The following is a 9,973-nucleotide window of genomic DNA, read 5'->3' as shown; positions in this document are numbered from 1 at the left end:
TCGTGATCCGCCCGCCTCGGCCTCCCAAAGTGCTGGGATTACAAGCGTGAGCCACCGCGCCCGGCCGACGAAGAAGCATTTTTTTGTTTTGTTTTGACTTTACATGAGCACTGGTGACTGATTTTTAACACACACACACACACACACACACACACACACACACACACACACACACACAATCTCTGGTGATGAAAATAACCATTAAATATAACTAATGAAATACTATGCCTTTGTATGATGAACTGACTCACTGCTATCTCACTTTTTGCTTAGTACAGTTTTATGTGCTTTGCTTAAAATATTTGAGGCCACAGAAAGGTTGGAACTGAAACAAAGTCTTCGGCGTTATTTCATATTCTTTTAAGAGTGTTTCTTCAGCTGCCAGGGAAAGATGTGTGCATGAATTCTCTTACCCATGTCAAGGCCAGTTACAGCTCCGTAAAAGCAATTCAGCTGTGGTAGACTGATAAGTGCATGTTTCAAGATGACACAAAGTGATCAAGCCAGGTGAGAACTAGAAGAGCTTTGGGGCTACATTAAATGCCATTGCCTGATGGGGAAGAGGAGAGGAAGGAAATACATAGGCCAATTGTTGCTGGGATGATATGATTTTGTAAGCCCTCTATGATCAGTGTTAATCCTGTGTTGTTTCGTATATTTTCAAAATGTATACACGATAGTTTGCAAGAAATGGTCACCCAGTGACAGAGGACCTGGCCCCTTCTGGTCACTTGTCCCCTTTCGCTGTTTTGGGGACTTCTCTAGGAGGTTCTAATTCAAAGGAAACTTTTACTTTGAAAGCTTTAAAAGTCCTTTTACTCTACGGATGTTACGTGGAAAGGCTTGCTTACTCTCGGCTCCATTGCTCTTAAACCTCTTGGTCTTGCTGGCAAAATTTATATGAATCAGAGATTATTTTTAGGTCTGGGGTTTATATTAGAAATTATTCACTGTCATTCAACAAATATGCACAAAGCACCCACTAGATACCAGGGATACATGGGAAAACTTCCTGTTTCTGAAAATGCACCAAGTCTCAGTTCCTGAGCATTTGGCACCTTTTACTTTGGGCCCTAGGTAGAACCACAGATACAGGTAGTACTGAGGGACATCTTGTCATGGCTGAAGTTTTCCGGGGAATGGTTCTTTGAGGAGCTATCTTGGCTGAGGCTCTCTTGGTTGAATCCCTAAGTACAAGAGCATAAGACAAGGCTTCCCGTTGAGTAATATAGCCTAAGGGAAAGAAATAAGAGAAACTTCAAAATCAACAATTTTACAAGGCAAATAAGGAAACAAAACTGCAAATATTTACTTATGTGTACAAAATTTCTTCTACTCTTGTGGTGAGCATGCCCAGATTATATGATCTTTGAAGACTGGAAGTATATTTTTCTTCTTTTGCATTTCTCATTCAATAAGTTAATAAACACTTAGTCATTGATTAACATGTCAAATTATTTGGAAAGGGACTTGAGCCATGATATCTTCGATATCAAAACTTTCTTCAAGCCAGAAAGATATATTTGATCTCTCTCAGTGTTTCTCAACGTGTAGTCTGCAGACCACCAACTGGTGAATCATTGGGCTGAGGCCACATGCTTTTTCAAAATCCTTATTAAAAATGCAGATTTATGACTCTAAAGACCTTCTGAATCAGAAACTCAGAGGGTTAATCTTGGAAATCTGCATTTTAATAAGGTACCTGGTGGATTTTATGTGCACTAAGCATTGAATACTTCTGCTTCTGGATTCATTGGCTTCTATGCAATTTTGCTCTAAAAACAAAGCTACTAGATGATGCTTCTAGTGACACTTCAGACAACCATGGGGACCAGACTGAATCCCAGCTTCTCTGTTTACTATTAAATAGTTGCATGACCCTGGTCAAGCTATTTAACTTGTCCATGTTTTAGTTTTCTCTTCTGTAAACTGTAGGTCATAAAGACACCTGCCACAAAGAGGTGGTTTGAGTGTTAAATACAATACCTGCAAAGTTCTTAGAAGAGCACCTGACACACAGGAAGCCCTCAATAAAAGGTAACTATTGTTATTGTTTATATTAAATCAATTGCAAAAACCATGCCTTCCTTTTGTGTAAATACAAAAACAACAGCATAAAGTAGATGTGCTAAAGCCAAGTGAGTAGATTTTTGTTTAAAAAGCACTCTAGTGGAGTTAATGGTATGATGAAGGGCAGCCAGCAACTGAAAGCCTTTCCTGCAAGAAAAGGGACTTTACAACAATTATGCCTTTCGGTAAGTTGATGCTTATAATTTGTGAACGTCTTTCACAACCATTATTTCATTTGTGCTTCGTAAAATCTAAAGAGGTTGAAAGAAGAGGAGAGACAGCAGAGGACGGGGCTGAAAATGCATAGTCTTTGGAGGTGACAGCTCTGGCTTGAAGTCCTGACATTTATTACCTGTGTGTGATCTTGATCAAGTTACACAACCTGCCTGAGCTTCCATTTTCTACAGCCATAAAGTGGAGAGAAAATGAGATATTGTATGTAAAGCTCTTAGCACAATGTCTGGAGCATGGTCAATGAGCAATAAATGTAACTATTATTGTTGTGAATAAACCAAGCCTCTGAGTTTGCACACAGCAAGGAGCTGAGCTGTGCTTTGAGCCTCGCCTGGTTTTCTAAGCCCAGTCCCATTGATTTACTTGATTAAGTTCTTACAAATCTCAGAGAGTTAACGTTTTACCACAATGCATACTCGAATTTCTTTAAACCCTATTAATTTACCCATAAAACCTTGGTTTCCATTGTCAAGAATAAGCACTTTGAAACTTGGCTCACCAGCTATGTTGATAAAATAGCACGCCAGTAGATGTCATTGTGCTTGAATTATTTATCTGGAAACGACTTCTGGCTACAGCACGAGTTGATTCCTTAGGTGCTTAGTTTGGATCACGTAGTTAAACTTACCAAGCAGCTGTTGGTGCTGAAGGCTGTGAATGTAGCGGGTCTGCAGGGCCTCCCACTGGGGCCTGGAGTTGTAAATCCTCATGATGCTGTAAAAGTAGCGCTGTTGCCCTTGGTTGAGGTCCTGTCGGAACAGAACAGGTGATTTTGATGAGTATGTGGCGTTCCACAGCATTCAAATTGTGACGTATTCAAAGCTAACTTTTATGGAAATAAGAAGCTTTTCTTGCTAGACATATATATATTTTTAATGTGCAACAATTGGAAAATAACAATTGGGGAGTTTCCTCTCTTTATTTGCTTAGTTTTCCGCTAATCTGTATGATGATGAAAATATGTGAGTAAAAAATTGTAGGTAATTGTTTTGAACTGAGGGACATCTAAGGATTTCCAGGATCTTATAATTTCTTTGATCCTTATTGAGGAAAGTAGGTTGTAATAAGCTACACAGAGCTGAAGTATGCTAGGCCTCTGGATTGGTAGAAAATTTTCCACTGAAAGTTCTCAGTAAGCAAGGGAGATAGATGGATGAGTAATGTGATAAGGGTTCATTATATCATTAGTAAAAAGGTGCCATGAAAACAAAGAATGTAAACCAGCTCCCTAAGCAGTCAAGGAAGGTTTTCTAAATGAGATGATCATCTTATCTGAGTCTTAGATGAGGAGTTTCCTTAAGGGACTAGAATACTGGTTCTCAAACGGCATGCACAACACCTGGAAACCTGTTAGAAATTCTTTTTTTTTTTTAGTTCAAAGAAAACAGAGTCTGATTGTGAAAAGACTGTGAGGGGAAGATGATGGAAACCTTTTAATTATGTTGAGTTTAAGGATTAAATATTCTATGAGGAGCCACCAAAGGTCTTTATTTAAGGCAGTGGCTCTCAACAGGGATGATTTTGACCCCAGGGGACATTTGGCAATGCCTGCAAAATTTTTTTATTGTCCTAATTGGTGGGAGGAGGAGGGGGTGCTCCTGGCATTCAGTGAGTAGAGGCCTGGGATGTGCTCAGCATCCTGCAATGCACAGGACAGCTTTCTATGCCCTTCCAACAAATGATCCAACCCAAAACACCATACTCTTAACTCACCAGATTTGCATTAAAAAAAATGGCCCTGCAGTGGAGAATGGGTTTGAGGAAAGAGACCGTTGGTAGAGAGACCATTTAGAAGGCTACTTTCTTAAAGGTAGAAAGAAACAAGAAGGGTCAGGATTTCAATTACTATTACATACCTAATATATCTTAAGTGTTCATTATATACTGTGCTCAGCATTTTGCATTTGCATTTGCATGTATTTTGCATACATAATCTCTTAAGTTTCAACAATCCTACGAGATGAGCAATTTATTGTGTTCACTTTACAGATAGGGAAACAGATAGTGGCGTCAACATTTTAGAAAAATCAAGATAAAATAAGTTCACCCTAGGTGAAAAAATTCAAAACAACAGAATTTTCAAAACGAGTTGATAACTATGCAATAAAAACTAAACTTCAGATAATTATATGTAAAGGTAGAGTAAGGTGACATTTACCTGTTAGACATTTTGTGTGGGCCTGAAATCTGTTAGTGTTTTGTTTTGTTTTTATTTTTTTGGCCTTAAACTTAGTATCGAAAATATATCTAGAGTGAAAGTAGCAAAGCCAAGTACTTCATAATTTGAGACACTATTTCAGCTTTAGTTTCTGAAGTAGATATTTTAAAGGGTAACATATTTGAAGAGAATGAATTCCACTCCTGAATAACTAATTTTGCCTTTTAAAATGATTGAGAACAAGATAATATGAAAATTGTAAGCCAATTTCAAGAGCAGAACTCCAAAGTGCAATGGGAGTTTCCATAGAAGATACAAATCTTAAAAGTGATGATTTTATTTTACAAAGCAAAAAATGCCTACCTCTTTTCCTTAGTAAAACCCTAAACTTTCCTAATGAGAAGTAACAGGTAACATTACTAATATTTTTACCTTGTTGTTGATCCTTCCTTGAGGGTTTGAGAGAGAACTCAATTTTTACAGCCTATTTATGAGAATGGCTTTAACTAACTTTGACCAAAAGGAGCTAACAGCTCTCCAACAGGGAGCCACAGTGTGGCCAATTAGTGAGTTTCCCATCACTGACAGTGGGTCAGCCATGAAGAGGTGACCGTCTACCAGAGCTCCTGAAATGGGACAGGTGTAGGAGGTTACCCAAGTGCTCATTCATTCACTCATGAATGGCCTTCAACACGCAGCAAGGGCTTATTATGCGGCCAATATTCTTCCTAATGCTAGGTAAACAAAGACAGAATTAAAATTCCTCAAACCTTGAAGGAGAGACAGACAGGTCACTCTATCTGTGAAAAAAAAAAAGCCATACCTTTAGTAAGGAAGTGTCATAGATGGAGGGAGGAACTCGAATGAAAGGAAGTTGTGGAACATTCCAAAGCTTTCGTCGTCTTTTCCTGTTTTGTCCCATTGTTTATCCTATACCTCCGAGAAACAACAAAGCACAGCACAAAATTTCTTTTAGCTCAACCAGTTTTGGGGATGTACTTAAGTAAATAAGTAAGCAAGTAAATGAATTTTTAAAAATGTAATTTGTTCTAAGGGATAAGAACATTTGCTCACGTTTCCAAGTAATTGGACATCACCAGACTACTTAATTCCACACCTTTTCCTACTCTCATCCTTTATATATGAAAATAATTATTAATTATTTGTGAAGTTAAGGAATAATTCAGAGCCCTTTTCTTTCTAACCATTTGGAACAGGTGGGTTGTAGAGCATACTATTTTTATAATAGTAATTTTTTGATAATTTTAAATAATATTTTCATATCTGATTCTAAAAGTAATATATATTGTTTTGGAAGATTTGGAAAAATTTAAAACTTGAAGAAGAAAATAAGATTACTCATACAATTTGAGCATCCCAAATCTAAAAGTCCCAAATCTGAAATGCTCCAAATCCAAAACTTTTTTAGTGCCCACATGATGCTCAAAGGCAATGTCCATTGGAGCATATTGGATTTTGGATTTTTGAATTTTGGAGGCTCAACTGGCAAAGATAATGTAAATTTTCCAGAATCAAAAAAAATAAATAAATCTGGAATTCAAAACACTTCTGGTCCCAAGCATTTTGGATAAGGCATACTCAACTTGCATCTAACTATCCATAATTATTGTTAGCATTTGGTTGATTTCCTTTTATTTGTTTATTTATTTACACATATTTTTTGAGGCAGAGTCTCACTCTGCCATCCAGGCTGGAACACAGTGGAGTGATTATAGCTCACTGCAGTCTTGAACTCCTGGGCTCAAGCCATCCTCCCACCTCAGCCTTCTAAGTAGCTGGGACTACAGGTACACACCCCACACCCAGTTACTTTTTAAATTGTTAGTAAAGATCCCCCTATGATCCCTGGGCTGGTCTCAAACTCCTGGGCTCAAGTTATCCTCCACCTCAGGTTCCCAAAGTGCTGGGATTTCAGGTATGAGGCACCATGCTGAGCTTCACTTTCCATTTATTTATTTATTTATTTATTTATTTATTTATTTATTTATTTATTTATTTTTTCTGTGTACATTGTGTGTAATTTTAGAAAAGGGAGATCATAATTTATGTTTTGTGCACTTTCTCAGATCATTAAATATTTCTTAAAAATATGATTTTTAGTGGCAGTATAGTATGCCTTTACATCATTCTCCACTTCTTGCATATTTAGGTGTGCAATTTTATAGCATTGTACTATAAAATAAACTATTAAACTTGTCATGTTTCCACTTGCCTGACAAAGATACAGAATAAAGGAGTCACATTTGCTATGATTAAGTCTCCTTTCCTGGTGATTTAGGGCTTAGAGTCTGAAGTGTGTATAATAATATGAATTTAACAATCCAGCAAGAACAGACATATTGGAATAGGTTGCCAAGTCACAGAGTGCAAACCCAGAGTATTTTCCCCTCTGCTTACTCCTTTGTCTTCGTTAGCAGTGTGAATTACTGAATGATAGAAAGTAAGACCACAGCAACTCAAGCATAGTAACAATCTGCTAAACATAGATTATTATTATTAATACCTGCAAGCATACTAACTGAAGAAAATAAACTGTAATAGAGGCTGTATGGCCTTTAGAACTAGAAAGACTTGAGTTTCTTTCCTTCTGTAAGCCTCAGCCCTCTCATCCTTAAGACAGCAGTTACAATGCCTACCTCATTGGGTGTTTGATTCACTGAAATCGTGAATATAGAAGCTCTCACTTTATGCCAGTTTCTTCTCTCTCTACCCAACCTTCATGCATGTTCATGAACACAAACACATGCACACACATAGATTCACAAATATACACATGCTTAAGGAGTGTTGTAATACATGTGGAGACTGATTTGAGTTCACACATCGAAGGTTCCATTCTTCCAGAAGAGAAATTTATTAGGAAAACATTAGTCAACATTTCCGTGTGTACTGTTTCTGCTATATAAATGTATAAATTAAACTATAAATATTTTAGTTAGTACTGCTTTCCTTCAATGTGCACTCCAGAAACCATACCAACCAAGATATACTCTTTTAATATTCTCTGTGATTGATGCCTATGCTCTATCCTGTACTCAAATCATTTCAATATCCCTCCTCCCATTTTCCAGATCTGTAGAACAGAGAATAAATATGCTTCAAGCTGGAAAGATTTCTTCTCTCCTCAAATAGCATAAAGAAATGACTGATGCTCTTTCTTATGGCAACAATTCATGTATGCTTTTCTGGGGCTACCGCTGGATAAATTTATCTTACCTATTCAAGTGGCCTATACCTGATAAAATTTGATTAAAATACTCATGGAATTCAGGGAGAAAAACATCTACAAAATAATATATCTGAAACAAAAAGACAGATTTGCCTAAAAAGAACTTACCCTATACTGTAGTTCCCCCACTTTTAAAAGCTGCCATTCCTATTCAGTGTAGTTTTCTTACGAAGACTCTGTTTATATGCTGGTGGTGGTGGTGGAAGTCTGTTGATAAGCTGATATCCAAGCAACATCATGTGATGAAACAAAGAGCTGGGGAAATCTGGCTGCATGCCTTTCTTCACTTCTGGGCAACATTCAGCTTCACAGTTTGATTTTTTTTCTTCCAAATTTTGTGTCTAATCAAGTGTCATCTTCTAAATCTACCATATCTGTGTTACATGCAGATATCGGGGGGTAACATGCATAGAGGCAGAGATTCTAAATATTAAAGGTCAAGAAATCCATCAGGGCAATGGGCCATGACATAAATATTTCCAAAATTTGGAGTCAGTAGTCCCCTTCCTCATTGCTCAGGATGATGAAAGAAGAGTTCCTGACTATAGAGGTATGGGCATGAATTTGACTGTGGTAACCTATGAAATTATTCTATAGTTTAAGCTAAGTTCCTTTTCATTTTGTGGGGGATTAAGATATTCTCCATATTTTATCTTAATTAGAGGCTACATATGATGATAATTAACCTGTGGCATAAGACTAGAGCCCACACTGACCTCATCCTTTCTTCTGTGATAGCATTATTCTACTGGCTTCCTTTCTGTCTCATGTCCTCCTTCTGAATGCCAGCTTATCTGCAAAGACGAAGAGTTCCTAAAGGAAAGGGAAGAAGAAATATCAAAAGAAAATACATTCAAAATTCTTAGGAGACTAAGGGGAAGAAAAAAGCAGGGAGATGAGAGTGATGAATCATATGCCTTAAAGAAGAAAGGGCTCAAGAGATGCAAAAGTCTTGCATTTTTTTTCCAGTAATTTGAATGCATACCTCCTGGGAAACAAGCACAGCACAAACAAGTGTCTTTAAATGCCAGTGAATAACATAAAATCTTTCACTGGGTCTGAGAGGTTGATGATTCTTTACCAAGAGATAAAGAACCGTGGTGTGCAGAGTTGACATTGTCAATCGAGTCTTCCTCAAATGTTTTTCCAGGACATGATGAAATTCATTCTGGGTGCACCGCATCTGCTGATGGTGCATACACATGCTGAAATTCCTACCAGCTTGTATTGGACCCTACTCAATCAGGAGAACAGTAACAGATCTATGTTTGACAGAGGGCATTTAATGTAAGGAATCTGTTATGAAAATATAGAAATGGGTTAGAGGAGTAAAACAAGGAGGGTTAGGTTATCCAAGGATTGGCAATTACACTAAACTATGATTGCACATAGAGCTGGAGAACAAAAGGGAAAATGATTTTACCCACAGCCCATGGACACGGTGCCATAGAGTCTACTTCCTTTGGAGAACTGCTGCCTGAACAGCACCTCAGGAACCTGTGCTCACCAGGCACCCTTGCTTCTATGTTCTTGCCCAAACTGCTAATCTTACTGTTGTTGTCACCACTGTTGCTGTCCGTGTGGCTGCTGCTGCTGGCACTGCCACAGGTGCAAGCAGAAAATATTTTTAAAAAATGGCTTCTTCCCTCCAGCCTTCATGTCCTGCCCTCCATTGGATGCCAGCTAGCAAGGGATTTGGGGAAATGTATTTTGCAGTCTTCCTACTACTCTGATAAAGAGAAGGGTATAGAAGAATCAACATGAGGCCGACAGATGGTGGACACTCTCTAACACAAACACAAATCTAAGAGGTACCTTTGGGACCTATGAAGTCAGGCAGGAGACTGAAGGACTTAGACATGCAGTCAATGTTTACCTAACATCACTGAAAGTTGTCATTTTATAAGAAAAGAGGAAATAAGATAAAACTAGCTATGTAGATGGTATCGAAGAATGAGATCTAAATTTGTAGACATATTTTAAAATTTAAGAATGAGGAAGTAATGTATATCCTAAGTTTGGGACAAAAAGTGTTTTCCCAAAGACTAGTTTAACATTTCAAAAAGAATTTAAACTGATTACAAAAAAAAAATGGAATAGAAACACCCATAATCTAATTGCTATAGGGAATACAATGTCAACTATTAGTAGAAAAGATGTACTGTTTCACAGTTAAAATATTGGTACAGCAATGAGACTCACTGCTTAAGACATTGGCTGTTTAGAAGGTGGGTGATAAAGTGTTTTCATGGAACATCAGG

General features: G+C 37.6%; 1 protein-coding gene across 2 annotated transcripts; it reads right to left on the bottom strand.

The window, feature by feature from the left end:
- Window positions 1-1,013: 1,013 nt before the first annotated feature.
- FAM216B (family with sequence similarity 216 member B) lies at window positions 1,014-7,881 on the bottom strand. 2 transcript variants are annotated; one of them, XM_055244873.1, is made up of 4 exons: window positions 7,821-7,881; window positions 5,286-5,398; window positions 2,933-3,053; window positions 1,014-1,233 (listed from the first exon to the last, which is right to left on the bottom strand). In XM_055244873.1, the coding sequence occupies exons 2-4, from the start codon at window positions 5,382-5,384 to the stop codon at window positions 1,037-1,039; spliced, it is 417 nt and encodes a 138-aa protein (XP_055100848.1). In that variant the 5' UTR covers window positions 5,385-5,398; window positions 7,821-7,881; the 3' UTR covers window positions 1,014-1,036. The 2 variants fall into 2 exon arrangements, with proteins under 2 accessions (XP_055100848.1, XP_055100849.1); XM_055244874.2 differs by having other exon boundaries at window positions 5,286-5,392; window positions 7,821-7,877.
- Between the last annotated feature and the right edge of the window lie 2,092 nt (window positions 7,882-9,973).

The sequence above is a fragment of the Symphalangus syndactylus genome, chromosome 15, assembly GCF_028878055.3.
Source record: "Symphalangus syndactylus isolate Jambi chromosome 15, NHGRI_mSymSyn1-v2.1_pri, whole genome shotgun sequence".
NCBI lineage: Eukaryota > Metazoa > Chordata > Mammalia > Primates > Hylobatidae > Symphalangus > Symphalangus syndactylus.
This window is presented reverse-complemented; position numbering and strand designations above follow the sequence as displayed.